General features: G+C 41.7%; 1 protein-coding gene across 3 annotated transcripts in view; it reads left to right on the forward strand.

Annotated features, from left to right (window-relative positions):
* evlb (Enah/Vasp-like b) overlaps positions 1-16,430 on the forward strand; it is a 33,448-nt gene that overhangs the window by 15,384 nt on the left and 1,634 nt on the right. For 2 of the 3 annotated variants that reach the window (XM_053843666.1, XM_053843664.1), the window contains exons 2-9: positions 7,764-7,932; positions 8,718-8,895; positions 12,862-12,928; positions 14,848-14,918; positions 14,977-15,224; positions 15,403-15,500; positions 15,674-15,713; positions 15,815-15,860. In XM_053843666.1, coding sequence (XP_053699641.1) covers positions 7,764-7,932; positions 8,718-8,895; positions 12,862-12,928; positions 14,848-14,918; positions 14,977-15,224; positions 15,403-15,500; positions 15,674-15,713; positions 15,815-15,860 — 917 coding nt within the window. The remainder of the gene's footprint in view (positions 1-7,763; positions 7,933-8,717; positions 8,896-12,861; positions 12,929-14,847; positions 14,919-14,976; positions 15,225-15,402; positions 15,501-15,673; positions 15,714-15,814; positions 15,861-16,430) is intronic. The other variant, XM_053843665.1, reaches the window with a different exon arrangement.

Consider the following 16,430-nt stretch of genomic DNA (forward strand, 5'->3'; position numbering starts at 1 on the left):
TCTCACTTATTTTACTCTTCCTGGAATTTAACTAACCATTCTACATGCTGGTGAAATAAGGTGAAAATTATTTGTCACTAAGTCATTATAGTGTCATTTTCATAGTGTTTCATTTTACGTATCATCTTTCGTGTTGTAGTATGATCTACAGTCTTAGTGTCTTATGATTTCATACATTCCCCACACAGTGATCTGAGAATGTCAAAGCGAACTCATGGCTTGAGGTTTTAGTCTGTGATGTTGATCACTGAGTCATGTGACACACCGACACTCTTGCTGCTTTCCAGCCACTATATCAGACTATATTCCCATGGAAGGACACTTCCCTGGAGCTTTCTTTCCTTGCACAATCGCCTGCACAAATTGGGGCAGAGAAAAGATTTAACACTCCAGAGATCCTTTCTGCTGTGTCATATCTGACTAAAGTGACTGGTACTGACTCACTCTTTTGCCGCGAACCATTAAACTGATCCGCCCTGCCAGGTTGGTGGACACTCTTCACCAAAGCAGGCAGTAAACATGTGAATCCCAAAGGCGTCTTGTGTATTTTGAAACACTTCCAGTCAACGTTGTTTCAGTCTTTCAACCATCATTTCAGAACATTTGCAAACTTGACTTAAATTAGCTAGGAATAGTTTTAAAGAGAAAACATGTCCCACATCCAGCAGCACCCAGTTCCTCCCAAACCGCTGCTGCACTCGTGCGCTAGCTTGTTTCCTCTCTGTCTTCTCTGTAAACTGGCAGCAGACACTGCTGTCATTTACCCAAAGTGGCTTCTCATTATGCCAGCTGGCCGCAGTAGTGGAGTACACTGACGGTTTAGCGCAACTTATTCCATTTTCTAATAAAGCTGAGGTTTAGCTGCGGCTCAATGCTAATGTTGCTCAGCCCTGGCATGCATGTTTAAGCTGTCAGTTGGGCTTTGATGTTTCGTTCAGTTGGTGCTCGCTCACACACACGTACACACTGAAAAGCATTCACAAGGAGTTTCATTGTGCAGCTTCCTTCAACAGTTGTCGACAATTCTTTGCCTTTTCGCTTCTGTCAGGAACAACCGAGGCTTTTCTGTGAGGGATTTAAACATAAAGACAAACAAGTTGTGCAGGCGATTGTATTGTCGGCTGGATTTGGCAGCAGTCTGAAACACTGGAACGTTTAACACCAGGAGGAGTCAGTCAACAGCAGCTAAGTGGTATCACTTTTAAGCCTAATTGGATTTCTCTGCTGAAAACCACCGAGGAGATTGACACTTGAAGTAATGAGTACAACTTGAGGATGACAGGAGAGACAGTGGACCTTCTCAGAGCAACGATCTCAGACAAATGTGTTCGCTGCTGTCCACCTTGCGTGTATGTCTCTGCTGTGTCAAAATTAAGGCAAGAGATTGAATATGTTCAGGTCGCTCAGAATGAAATCGCCTGTTAACCATGTGACCCATTGAGATTGCTATCTTCAAAGGTCAACAACTAGCCTGGGCTCATCCAAAACAAGCATCTCTCTCTCACTCTCTCTCTGCAATGAGTCGGGGGTGAAACCACACAGGTGCTTTAAGCTAAATTTGACCTCTTCTACTTCAAAAGAGACTCATTTTATTGAGACAAACTGTACACTCCAGGGTTTCTGCCGGGATCTTTTGAAACTGTGGTCGGAGAAGCAACCCCCCACACTCCCAAAACAAAACAAAAAAAAAACTTGGAACGGAACACTAAAGAAGCAATAGAGAAACTATGAATCAAATGGCAAAGTTTTAACATTTCTTGAATCGGTGGCAATAAAAACGCTCGTTTTTTAAGTTAATCCCTCTCCTATCGGCAACGTCTCTTCATATGTCCGACTGGAATGTGTTCCATGAGCAATGGATTTCAGTCCATATGAGGATGAACCTGAGGGATGTTTCCGTGAAAAAACACGAGGAAAACCATTATGTTCATGTCCACCTCCATTATACGTTGTGTTATCAGTTGGTTTGTGTCTATGTTTTCACTTTGTTTGAATATGTTTGATCACATGGGAGTTTTAAAAGAGATCTTTTTTCTGAAGACGTGGTGGTTCTCTCCACGCATGTAGCGGAAACCCTGCACTCAATATATAGACATCCAAAATAGATTGTTGAGAGATCATCTGTCGGTGAAATGCAACTCCTCTTTGTCTTTGGGGCTTCTGTTTTTTGGATATTCATAAGTATGTGCTGCCCACTTATGAAAACAATTAAAAAAAAAAGTCTTTTCTCAAATTAAATAAGGGTGTATTAGATCCATAAATAGGTAGTAGTACGATAAGAGTGAAGTGGACAGCTAAATGGCTATAGCGATAACTGATCACATCGCTTACACTGCCCATGTTCGCTTTCATTCACAGATGTCGTGGATGACCAGCAGGTTTTAGGATTTTTTTTTTTACTATGTTCTGGCTTTAGTGGCATTACTGGAATGGCTAATCCATCAAATCACTTTAGGACGGTCAGATCCCATAATGACCGTCACTGCTGTTTTCTGGTTTCACCGCAGTGATAATATCATGGTTCACTTCCTGGATTGGCATAAAATTAAATTGATGGATTTGTTCAAAGGCCGGCAGCACGGAGGAATTGTGGCTAGTTTGGCAGCAAGAAGGTCATGTGCTCAAATCCAGCTGGAGTGTGGCGTTTGCGGTATTGTTTATTGTCTCAAGTTTCCTCCCACTTCTTCGACCGTGTGAAGTTGAGGGACAGTTTCCTGAACAATATTGTGACTCGTATTTAAGTGCTCACAGCAGCACAGCAGCCATTAATCTGCAGTGTGAGCGCATGCAAATTTTCCTGCAGTGATGTTGCTATTTTAGGCCGACTCTTGCTTGTTAGCGCACCGCCGCCTTGAGCGTCGGAGGCCTGGGAAAGTGGAACAGCGAAGTAGCTTTGATGCCGTGATGTCTGCAGGCTGGTGCCAGTGGATACACTGAGACAAGTACAAGGCCGTAAGACAACAGAGATTAGCAGACAAGGTCGACGGGGACTGACAAGCAAACACACTGTCAGCAACTGAAGGGAACGAAGGCTGCTCAAAGGTTTAGCATGTAATAAATACATCCGAAGCGGAGAGTTAAGAAACATCACCTGTAATAATTGTAAGATAACATAATAAGAATACTTGTTTGCCCTGGCAGTGTCATGACAAAAATTCGAAAACGATAAAGCATCATTGGTGCATCACAGGTGTATATTTTATACATAAATGTTTGGTATTATTATACGATAATAAAATGAATTGGGAATTATTGGAGACAAATACAGTAAATTAATTTCATTTTTTTGGTACAATTAAATATAAATATACATAAAACGTGTGGGAAAACATATAAGAATTCAGAAAATTACAGTTGTAAAAAAGAAAAAAATTAAATAGAGATCCAAAATTAATAATTAAAATGGAGGAGAAACATAAAATGTTTTAAACCTTTGACATAACATAAGATAATAACAATAAAGATAATAATTATATTTCATCAGATTAAAAAATGAAATACATTTAAAAGTATTCAGGAAAACACAAAGGCCTTTATGTACATGTGAAAAATGTGAAATGGCTTTAAATAAATTTTTATTTAATAATACCATATAACATGAAACTGTGAACATTTCCACTCAGTTTCATTAATTCAGGCAGAGAGCCACATGTGGACCCCGGCTGTCCTTCGCCCAGGTCTGGATTATAGCAATACATTACATGGATGCTCAGAAATGACTTGGCGGGGGAATGTGTTCCGTGAAAGGCTGCCTCTCTCTGCTTTTTGTCTTGGAAAGTGGCTGACAATTTGGCTTTTCTTAGTGTGTATTTCTGGCTCCTTCTGCTGCACTTCCCTGACCTATGGCAGCTTTCAGTTTTGCTTTTCATACTGGATCAGAAGCGGCTCATTCGGTGACAGCGGGAAGGATTTGGTGGAACAGAAATAGAAATTGAAAGTTAACACTCTGACAATGCTACTGATCATCAGTGAACAGTGTGACAAAGCCAGGTAGTTGCTACTTCCTGTTTAATGCTCTAGAGTTTATTGAAACTGAAATAGGTGTAGCAAGCTCATCTTCTCCACCTACCTCATCTGGTTCCTTCAGAAGGTCCGATGAAGTGTCAGTAGTCCAGTAGTTTATAGAGAGTTGTCATGAAATATTTACACACCATTCAAGAAGGCATGGAGATTTATTCTGAATGAATAACTTTATAATTTCGACCATCAAGTAGCTGCTGAAGGATGTTCATGTATCAAGAGGACACCGTTTCATTGTCAGTCAGGTGCTGCTGGTTTCAGCTGACACCAGATTGGTTAGCCTGAGTGTGTTTGGTGGGTTGGAATAAAAACCCACGCCCACTGTGGCTCTATGATGGAGAGGGTGAGATGAGCTATGCCAACATCCTGAGCTGCACAGGAAAGACTTGACTTACTGCTGCTTCGGTGTATGGTCTACTCTGTTTTCCGAGGAGCCACCTTTGACAATTCTCACTCTGTGTATTGGCAGATATCTGGTGGTACGATCCATATCCTGAAACAGGCGATTGCAATATATCATGTCACTTTAAGTTCACCAATATATTGTATTAAGAACCATCATTTTAATGGGGGGAAATTAGATAATGCAGTACAATATGTGCGTGAATGCAAGTTTATTGTTAGTAGGAGCATTCGACACATCACAAATGCAGCAGCGTATCCTCGTATCTATGTATTAAAGATTGTTGTAGCCAACTAAAAATATCAAGACAATATCACACAATCAAGTATTGCAATATTACAGCAAAAATATTGATGCAATATCAGGCTATTATCATGATATTTGAGCATATCAATGTTTTCTTACACCCCTACTTGTGAGTGTGATTGTTTGAGCAAAACTGCAAGTCAAAATCACATCCCAGAATGAATGTGTGAGTCTCCCGCTGTGACAAGATCAGAGGCAAAAGCCTTAGATATTTCCTCCACATCACTTTCATTGGACGTTTCCCACAATGTGACTGGCCAACGAATCCGAAGCAGAGTTTCCTGTCTGTCACTTTGACTCTGGTGATGGCGACGAGCCGGACAAGGGTGTCTGAGTGTATGTCCTTGTCCTCGTCTCTGTGTGCGCACGAGTGTCCTGCGAAGTTAAATTCAGAAGCGTCTGATTTATTCATGAGAAATTGTTAATTTTTCAACAAGGGTGACAGGGACGGATTCAAACTGCACCTGACTGTATTTGTGTAATCTGTGGGAGTGTGTCTGAGTGTTTGCCCCACGACTGTCAGTCAGAATATGCCTTGTGTTGCCTCTCTTCTTTTTCTCGCTGCCTCCTCTGTTTCTTCCTCGAGTTTCTTTTAGCACCAGTCTCTCATTTATTCATGCTCCAGGGACGCTGATGCCATATTCAGCTGGTTGCCAAGTCCTGCTTTTTAAAATTTAAGCATGTCGACAAGCAAAAATAAATAAATTAAACACATCGCTGCATCCCATTGGTGCTCAGGCGAATTGCAAGTGTGCGTTCATAAAACCCTTAATGAATGTTAATGGGGTGTGAAGTGTGAGAGTCGAACTTGAATTCACCTGAATCTCATGTTTTCAAAGATACGTGCCAATTTTCCATGCATTAATGGGTCCATGTTTCATTTTTCAAAACTTCACAGCAAATCCCAATTCAGTTTAGGACTAAGACATATCATTCTAGTGTAGATTTCCCCCCTCTCTTTTCCTCCATGGCTATCTCCCAGGATCTGTGGTTTCCATTGGCATCTCACTTGCAGATTTGCGCTTGTAGGTCCTGGCCATGCTCGCGTGCATCACAGCAAGTATTGGCCGCAGGCTGGAATCCCAGTTTAGAGAGTTGTGTGTCTCTCATATGTTGGCTTGGTCCGCCGAATTTAACCTAGCTTCGAGCCCAGAGCCTCGAGACAAGATTATGTTATTATCCGCATGAACTTGCAGCCCAGAATTTGTTTTTGAAAGATGTTTATTGGCCAAATAAACAGGTGCCATCCGAAGGCATGTTGGCATTGTGGCGGAGGGAGATTTGTGGTCTAGCTTCAGGCAAACCGTTTCACCTTCAACCGCCAGTGGTGCGCCACGTATACTAGTGATGGGTAGATGAGGCATCATGAAACAGTATTGCTGGGTTGATCAAACAGTGTCCTAATTTTCAGAGGCCACTAGATGGCGCTCCTGGTTTAGACATGATGTTAGTTTACATTGAATTAGTTGTTTTAGTCCAAGCATTTTACAGCAGACAGTGCCATCTGGTGGCCCTTGAAAATCAGGACACTGTTTCATGAAGCCTCTTCAACCTATCACTACCAGATACCGTACAGCGCATCTCATCCATGTGATAAATTAGGCCTTAGGCTGCAGTAAAAATGATGAAATAATGTATTTCAAATTTTATATATAAAGAGGGATTGCGGCAGATTACTGTAATAATAATGTAACGAAATTTATTTTAAAAAGAAAGAAAAGAAAAGTAAAGCAGGCAAAATACTGGAGAATAGAAAGTATATAAGTGTGACTATATTTTGTACTTTATGTTTTAAATATTAGCTGAACAACATGACAAGTTCTTCGCATCTAAATTGTTGATTAACACAATGAAAGGACACGCTACAATGAAAAAAAGTATAACGTAATTTTATTCAATTTTCTGACATATTATCCAGTACAATCAAACATCCAGTGAAACAAACAAATAGTTGAACGGAAAAAGGCAAATCAAAATAATCATAAATACAATAATAATTAATGATAATATATATTATTTCAAATTCTATAAATGTGGCTCTTCTTTCTCTTCCGGTTTCTCCCTTCAGGGGTGTTCACAGAGGATCATCTTCCTCCATCTTCCTCTCCTCTGTTCATGTCCAAACCGTCTCATTCTAGCCTCCCTTACTCACTCCTATACACCTGATATGTGCTGTCCCTCTGATATATGTTCCTTTGGACACAGATTCCCCAATTTATATTCATCCAAAGGTGGCAAATAATGTTGTATCCACATAGATATCAGAACCTTTTTATCGGATACGTAGTCCATGAACAAGTGCTTTGTGAGATAGAACGGTAATAGGTGATAATGAGACTGTAATAAAGAGAGCAAATTACTCTATTACTGCGCCAGCATGCATAAGGGAAGAGTGTTTTTACAGCGCTGCAGAATTTACATAATTCCCCTCCTGATGTGTGAAGCGTTTCTTTCATGATATTTTGCAAGCCCACACTTTCCCTGCTTTCTTCTCTGACGCAGCTCTTTCCACGGCCCTCAGGGGTTGATCCACTCATTTTAGCTTGGCAGGACGGCAGAGACACAGATGGGACTCTTCTTGTTAATCTCATTTGCAAGTCAAAATTGTTTCCCTGATCCTCCTCTGTGTTCTTCCATTATTCTGCGTGTAAGTCCCTCAGATTTGCTCTGTTTCTACAGTGTTGTGATTCAGCATGTAGCTGTGAAACACTCATGATGGTTGTATGTCTGTGAGACTGAGAGTCAGAGGAAAGTGACACTGATGCAGACATGCAACACCCCTGTTAAAAACATCAACATATGCTGAAGACGCGCTTGATTACATTTGGATTAGCGTTACACTAGATTAGAACTAAGTGAGACCTTGTAGCGGCTCTGAGGAAATCCAGAAAACCTGTGTGGAATCAAAATAAAGGACAAAAAGTCAAAAGATTTCAAATCCAGTTTGTAATGATGGTGCCATGCAATAGTGAATAGTCCGAACAGGTGTTTTGTCCCTTCTCTGACTAATAAAATGTGTTTGTTTCCATGACAGTGAGCAAAGCATCTGCCAGGCGCGGGCCTCAGTCATGGTCTACGACGACACCAGTAAGAAGTGGGTGCCCATCAAGCCAGGACAACAGGGATTCAGCCGCATCAACATCTACCACAACACTGCCAACAACACCTTCCGAGTGGTGGGTGTCAAACTGCAGGACCAGCAGGTAAGAAACAAACTTCAGAATTCAAAGCTCCCGCAAATGTATTTTTACATACTTCATAAAAACACATGTCATAATAGTGATGGGTTGATGACGTATCATGAAACAGTATTGTAAGATTGATGAAACACTCCAGATCTTGCTTTGGTGCCTTACTGGAGGTGTTCCTCTTGGTTTAGAAATGATGCATAGTTTCATTGAACATTTTATAGCAGATAGTGGCCTATGAAAATCAGGGCTCTGTTTCATGAAGCCTCATTAACCCCTAAATACTGTGTCATGAAACCTCATCGACCCAGCAGTTCATCATAACATATACAACCAAAAGTTGCTTGCAAATAGCACTTCACTTCCTTAGTTATCTCAGACGCCACTGGACGACCATAGGAACGCAAGGAAGAGACAGAGGTCAATATTATACTATGGTTCATCATTTTAAATATGACATACTTTATTTTATTATCAATAGTTCGTGGTTACATTCATCCCCTACTGCGCCCAAACAAATGGAATGAAAACTTGTCCACCTTTTCAACATGTTCAAATCATTACTGCTAGAAAACATTGTGGTGCAGACCTCTGCCAAGCAGCTCATTCTGTGAATTTCACTTATTATTGCTCTACGTTTATTTAATTACATACTTTTTGGAGCATATCAAATATCAACATGCTACTACTACGACTACATTTACTACTACTAGTAGTACTACCACTGCTATAGAGAATCATTATTCAGGATTTTTGTTTCCTCTCAAACCAAATTGTTTTTCGATCTTTGTTCTTCCCAGGTGGTCATTAACTACTCCATAGTGAAGGGTCTCAAATACAACCAGGCCACTCCGACCTTCCACCAGTGGAGGGACGCCAGACAGGTCTATGGTCTCAACTTTGCCAGCAAGGAGGAGGCCACCACCTTCTCCAACGCCATGCTCTTCGCCCTCAATGTGCTGAGTGCTCAGGATGGAGGTGTGCTGTGCTACCACTCACCGATGCGCCGTGTTCTCATGTCCATTATAGCGTACACACCATCAGCATTTTGCTCCTCTTGTGTTGTGGTCGCCACTGCAGGGAGCACGGTGTGATCGGTCCTTTGTCAGCGCTTTGTGGAGCGCCTCATTCTGTTTAATGACCTGCCTGCTGCACAGTGATCCTAAAGCACCAGGGTACCTCCTTTATTGGTCAAAGGGTGGCACATGTACCTGGTTACGTGTCTTTGTGGTGTGTGGAGGTTTTCCTCCAGCACATTTTCAATTCAATTGCTTTTAACATTTGACATCTTTTAGCAAGAAAGAGTGGTTTGTTAACGCTGTGGTGTCTAAATATAGCCCCTTCAGAATATATTCCAAATCAATAATGAATTGAAAGTGCAGCAGGAGGCCACTAATGCATCCACATGTTTCCTCACTTCCTTCTCAGTGTGGGGAATCACTTTCTCTTCTGGACTTACACCAGAGAGGAAATGGATTTCAGTCGTCTCTGCTCAGCTTTAGCTGTTTCATATTATAAGGTATAATAAAAACAAACAGACACGCACACACATGTATCTCCATCATTGTGGGGACCTCACATTGCTGTAGTGCTTACCCCAGCCTCTCGCCAGAAACCAAACCATCCCAAACAAACTAAACAACAACAAACAGAAAAACAGGAGACTTATAATTTGCCAGTTGTAATCCTAACAAAAGAACAGACCAAAAGTAAACCATTATGATCACACTTTCAGTAGAAAATTAAAGGTATTATATATTAATTTTAATTTGATTTTTTTATTCTTCCATTCAAAGAATGAGTTGACCCCAAACTTAACCTTGGTTTCTCAGATTTGATTTACAGCTCAGTTTGGCATTTCTGAACTTGGAATCTCACACCCCCTGGTGGACATTCGAGGAACCACCGGACAAGCTGTGAATTACTAAAGCAGACGTGCGGCGACTGTAGACTCATTCCTGTTACAGAAATGTCATTTGAGTGTCAAGAGTGAAGCTGGTGTGTGATGTCAGTGACAGTTGTAGCAGGTGAATGATGGAGTGAGAGTGACATTTACTGTCTCCAGCAGCAGCAGCCTCTTACGATTCAACTCTGAGTACAGATGTGGTGCTGTTTTTCAAACGTCAGCAACACAGACTGAAGTCAAACACTTGAGGAGGCAGTCAGCAAGAAGAGCAGTGAAAAGGCACATCAGTGAAAAACTACTGTATCCTGATGTTGACCTCATTGGCGTGTTCACTTCAGGAGAAACCAATGTATTGTGTAGTTTAACTTAAAACACATTTCATGTAATTTAGCTTTCAATTTCAACATTTATTTCCCCCCCTTGAAGTAAACATAACCAGAATATTGTGAGTCTCACTGGCTGCAGATGAAGTCGCCATCAAACTGAGCCTATTGAAACATAACCCATAGACGTTTCGCTGCTGCTGCTGCCTGAAGTGTGTGTTACAAGAAGATGACAGATGATCCCGTCTGTGGTCGGGTGGAGGAAGGGAGGTTTGCAGGTGAGGCTGTGGTGGAGAGGAAGCAGGCAAAAGGCATGTGAAGGCGAGAGATGGTCCGCTGGGAATGGTTCTGTCAGTGTCTGTGTGTCTGCTACGGTCGCTTCCTCTTCTTCGGCATGTCATGTAGGTCCACCTTTTCCATGAGTGTCGCAAATGTATGGTCTATTTAACATAATTTTCATTTGGGTTTGAGTCAATTACTGTTTGTGATAGTGATGTTTGAGCTAAGTGACATAAGTTAAAATTGTTTCCTGTTGCTAAATTGTGAATTATAGGTTTTGGAGGAGTTGTGGGACAGACTCGTGTCACTATATGCTACTTTGTCGATATATTTTCTGAATTTGTTGTTGTTGTTGACCCCGGTTTGCCCTCTTGTTATTTCAAATACATACTTTTTAAAAAATTGTATATTTACCCCATTACTTCAGCGAATTAATTGTTTAGTAATTAAAAAAAAAATGTAATAATAAATAATATTTTACATAATTTGGGATGTATCATGGATGTCTAGCATCTCTGATTTGATATATGAGTGTTGACAAAATAAACTAGTTTAAAGTTAATAATGCGGCAAGTAAAGCTTCATTGCATGTGGCGAATGAACCCATTTCCTGTCACTATGACTTTGAGTGGATCAGCTTGTGTTGAGCAGCTTTGATGTGGATAGAGTCGAATCACCAGGAGCACAGTGATCCCTGCGTGTTTGTTAGTCTCCATGTGTCCGTTCTGGTGTGGGTCCTGGATTAAACAGTGGATCAGATGGGAGACAGGGGTGCCCTCTGTTGTTGTGCTCTGTGATGTTGGGCATGTTGTTATTTGATCATCGGTGTCCGTTATCAACTCGGCACACAGTCACCGCCGTCAGAGGTGTGAGCACCAGAGGGGATCGCCTCTGAGCCAGGAGTCGATCCAGCAGGGCTCCTGAACCGTGATGAAGCATCATTTAATAATAGCTCAATATACAGCGAAAGGACACTTGTTTAATCATTAAATCCTGATATGTTTGTGTATAAATATCTGCAGTAACTGAAAGCTATTCTCCTTGTATTCTATGGTGAAAGTTAAACCATGAAACTAGCACTTATTATATAATGAAATGTGGCTTTTGTATGCAAATATATGGCATCATTGGGGATAAAATAAAAAAAGCTATCCTTCAAAATGTATTGATTAGATGATAGAAGATATGGCAATGTGTGAGAAATACATGTACAATTGAATTTAAATGTTCATTCTGAGCATTAAAAAGGGGAATTAAATACAGTATGACGGAACTCAATATTATGAATTAATTTCATGTTTATTTCGCAGTGAAACAGACACAGTAGAGACTAAAATATAAATTGATTTTAAAATAATTTGTGGCTAAATTAATAATAGAGATTAAAAGGAGATTCGATGAAGTGTAATATTCTTATTTTTTGGTTCATTTTTAAACACAGAAAGACATAAGGTGTAAACAATAAATATACCTAAATGAATAGTGAGGTATTGAGTGGAGTCGACTCCTCCAAAGTGGAATGCAGCATTAATCCCAAATGTTTCCCTGAGACCTGGAGGGAAGAAGGCAGATGAGTGTTGGTGAGCGGGAGTGTGAGAAACACGATGATTCACCAGGATTGGAGCGTAATCTCTCCGCCTGACATGCTTTCATCTTCATCTTGTCACGTCTTAATTATATTCACTATCTCCCGCTTCATCCACTGATCTCATGTTGCCAACGCGATTACAATGAGAGATCTGTGTTGCTTATATCATATCAGAAGTGAGGAGAGGACCTTCCGTATCTCCAACCCTTCCCTCAGAGGATCTGGGAGCAGGCACTGACTTACTGTGTTACATGTACAGTGTTCATGTAATGCATGTGGAGCGTTCTAAATAAGCCGCAGCATGTTCTCTATCATGGCAGGTGGTGGCTTTTAATGTTTCAGTTGATTTATTTTGAAAAAAATGACATGCTTTCTGCATTCAGTTTGGTCAGTCATTGGTCTTGGTGGATCCGGCGAGCTTGTCTACGACGCTTAACCTAAAAAACATTTCATGATATGCATCGGCTATAAAAGAGCACGTGCAATAAAATGTTTTCTTTAATCCTTACCTGAAGCAAGGAAGCAAGCACATGTTTATTGGTGATGAGGTTTCATGAAACAGTGTCCTGATTTTCAGAGGCCACTAGATGGCACTGTCTGCTGTAAAATGTTTGGACTTAAACAACCAATTCAATGAAACCTCAGATCATTTCTTAAGCAAGAGTGCCATCCGGTGGCCTCTCAATGTTGGGACACTGTTTCATCAACTTTGCAATACTGTTTCATGATACCTCATCCATCCATCACTAATGTTTCCTATGGTCCAAACTGTCCTCTGCTATTGTGCCTTACAGTCCATTTCAGTTTGTGTAATTACACTTGTTCTGTCTTATGGTTTACCTGTGAAGGTCCAGTTGTCCAGCGGCAAGTCCAAAACGGGCCGACTTCAGAAGAGATTGAAGTTCAGAGAGCAAGGTGAGGCGGTGGTTTCAATATCTGTCCTTCCACTCTTGAAAACAAACATCAACCTGTGTGCACACGAGTGACAACAAACGCCAGAATAGGGTGAGAGATTCACGAAGAAGGCTTCAAAATCTTTTGAATATAGATCAAAGTCTATCTTGCTGTCTGACTTTTAAGAGAAGAACAGCAAAGCAACGAAAACTTTTATGGGCTTTTGTCATTTAGTCGAGCTCACCACGTTGTTTACTGGACATCTTGAGTGCAAGTTGACAATATGGCTCAGAGATATTCTAAAAGCAGTGAACTCTCTGTGAACGTGGGTGAACGCAGCAGTGACTTTGATTTACTTGTCTCCCTTCTCCTTTCCGTTAGAGCCCCTTGCTGCTCTAATATTTACAACAGCATGTAGCTGGTTATGAAACAGAACATTATTCTGAACTAGAAGCCTCCAGCATGATTTGTGACATTTGAAGTGGCCTGCTCTTTCTGCAACAGCCGATTCCGATGTTCATCATCTAAATGTCAGAAGATATTTTGAAAATATGACTTTCATAAGTCATTATACTAAAGGGCCTTCTTTGTGCGTGCTCCACCAAGCTACATGGATTTTATCTATAGAATTCGTGTTGAATATGTTCGACTGTGAAGTGCTCTGTCGGCCAGCAGGTGGCAGTAGCGGAGTTCAGACAACAATAAAATGATTTCATTTGCTGGTTCGATTACTGTATATGTTGCGTTTTATAAAGGGATCAGGATGTCTAGCTTGAGCTTGTTTTTTTTAACAATAGCTGGTCACATGACAAGAATAAATAAATGTAACAATGAAAAACGTCAACCTGAGTCCCATTTTTCCTGTCTGTTTGGAAAAGCCTGATTTTAAATGTTATTTTAATTTAGAAAACTCAATCTACACTTTACAATATACTTTATTTTCACCATTATAAAGTGTGCACATGGAGATGGAGCTCAAACATCCAGGCCATCTATAAGAAGACGCATCAGTATCGCAGCATATAAAGAAGAATGTCGAAGAATACTACTCCAACAGAGTCACTCTAGTTACACACAGAGCATTTTTTCTCACTTGTGGCGCCATCTTTTGAGGTTAACTGGTGCTGCTGCTGTCAAGGGAGAAGTTGCACACAAGCCTTTTGACCGTGTTTGATCTGGTCTGCAAATAACATTGAGGGAGGAATTGGGAGCTTATATTTGAGGCAGGCACTAAACAATATCTCTAGACAGACCACAGAAATGCACCTCAAAAAGACCCATCTAGAGAGGGTTATATGGAGGCTATCACAAGGAGAATATCACTTTTCTTCCAGATAGCAAATGCCAGGGCTCAAAAATTCAGTTACGATGCGCAGCTACAATTCAATCTGATCCCATGTCTGCTGCCCTCTGACACGTCGGATTACGGCGGTGATTGTGAGGGGAGAATTTGAGCTGGAGGTTGGACCCAAATTAATTTGGTTGAGCTTTCTGCTGAGTGTTGCTCCTGCTGTGTGCGCGCCGGTCTGCAGTCCAGGAGGTTGCTGTCTAAGCGCTTCTCCACACCAAACGCACAGCTGGAAAATTCCACTTCCTGTCCAGGAGCATTGTTTGTTCCATCTCTCCAGAGCAGTGACATATATATGCCTCTATCAGGGAAGTCAGAGCGCTCATAAAGATCAAAATTACAACGTAAAGACAAGAAGAAATGTGTGAATTCTCTAAGCTACTCAATCAAAGCTGCTTTTATGGCGATGCCAACATCCCATCAGACAGAATTAAGAAGCGCCTTTGCCCAAACAAAATCCTGGAAGTGCAGTGGAGCCGATTTATTAAGACAGGAGCGACAAACACACAAGTGCTGAACACAACTGCATCAAACAGAACACTATTTTAATATGTCAAAAATGTTGTAGCAGTGTGATGCTTGGTCCTTCCAGGCAGATGATGGAGCAGCAGCAGCAGCAGATGCAGGTGCAAATGGAGCGAGAGCGGCGGTCATCAAACTCAGGTACACGCCCAGATGACTCATCCATTGTGGAGAATTAAAAACACCCATACCCCTCTAGGTTCTCCTTTCCAAGGCCATCCTGCTGTGCTCTCAGTAGCGCCCCCTGTAATTCCTCCTCCTATGAACATGGGTGGTGGGCCTCCCCCTCCTCCACCTCCTCCAGGACCACCACCACCTTCAGCTGCCGCACCTCAGCCTCCTCTTCCTCCACCGCTGCCAGTGGGGGGCGCCCCGGCCGACGAGGCCCCTGCCCCGACTGGACTGGCTGCGATGATAGCAGGAGCCAAGCTGCGGCGCGTTCAAAGAGTGAGTTCCAGCCGTATCTAATAATAGCATGCATCCTTGAATGAGAACTAGTTTGTGATCGTGACCCAAGAGGGGTGTCACCTTGATTTGTGGGACCGGTTTGGCCCATCAGTCGACCCCAGTGATTTGTCAGAGTGAAGTGGCCTCGCTCACAGGCGTCGCCTGCTTGTCCCTCCAGCCTGAAGACAGCTCCTCCAGCACCAAAAACGATGCCAACCGGACCAGCGGAGGAAGCGGGGGATTGATGGAGGAGATGAACGCGCTGCTGGCTCGAAGGTCAGATCAAACTCTGTGGGAAACCACACACATCTCAGAGCGTCAATATCTGCCTCCCTCATGAGACGTAATTGAACTCAAATCAATGTGCGGTCCGTGTTTGTTATCGGGATTAGTGAGTTACGACACACAGAGATGTTTAGTTCTCACTTCAGGCTTCTTCTTGCTCCCAGAAGGAAAGCAGCATCAGAGAAACCAGAGGACAGTCAAAATGTGAGTGATCCAGCCAAATATATTCAGACGACAGAATGCTAGTGTGCTATTTATACATCATACTCAAAGTATCTGACAACTTTGATGATTCTCCTCTGCAGGATGATGCTAACTCTCCTGGTAACCGCAGCGGACAGAACTCCACCGGTGAGGAGATCATTCCCTCTGTTAAAGCACTCGAATCATCAGTCACAAATTTCAATTTCAGTCCAAGTACAAGTATCTTTAAATACATTAAACCCATTTTAATGACAGTATGAAAACCAAACATCGAGTATTAGATTTCGCTAGTTTCCATCTTCATTTTGTCCCAGCATGGCTCCACAGCAGGTGGTTGAAAGTCTGTTCTTTTTCACATTGTGTGTTTGTATACTCATTTATATATATATATATATATATATATATATATATATATATATCTTGTATAACGGTTTTATCTGATGTTATATTATTATTATTCATTTTACGGCCGCGCACCACAGGCTTGGCTCACCATGTGGCCCCTCTGGGAATTTCATGGCGCATCCTTGGGCTGGGTTCCCAGGTGACTCACAATGGAGTCTCGAATTACAGCAGGTAGAAACAGCCAAAGTCACAACTTCCCTATCTGGATCTCAGCCCTCATTGGGATCTGACACCTGTCTCTCACCACCTGCAACAAGAATCCCTGGAGTCAGGGGCCAGAGAAGTGCTTTGTAAACACATCCTGGTTTCAAA

Source organism: Synchiropus splendidus, chromosome 15, assembly GCF_027744825.2.
Source record: "Synchiropus splendidus isolate RoL2022-P1 chromosome 15, RoL_Sspl_1.0, whole genome shotgun sequence".
Taxonomy (NCBI): Eukaryota; Metazoa; Chordata; class Actinopteri; order Syngnathiformes; family Callionymidae; genus Synchiropus; species Synchiropus splendidus.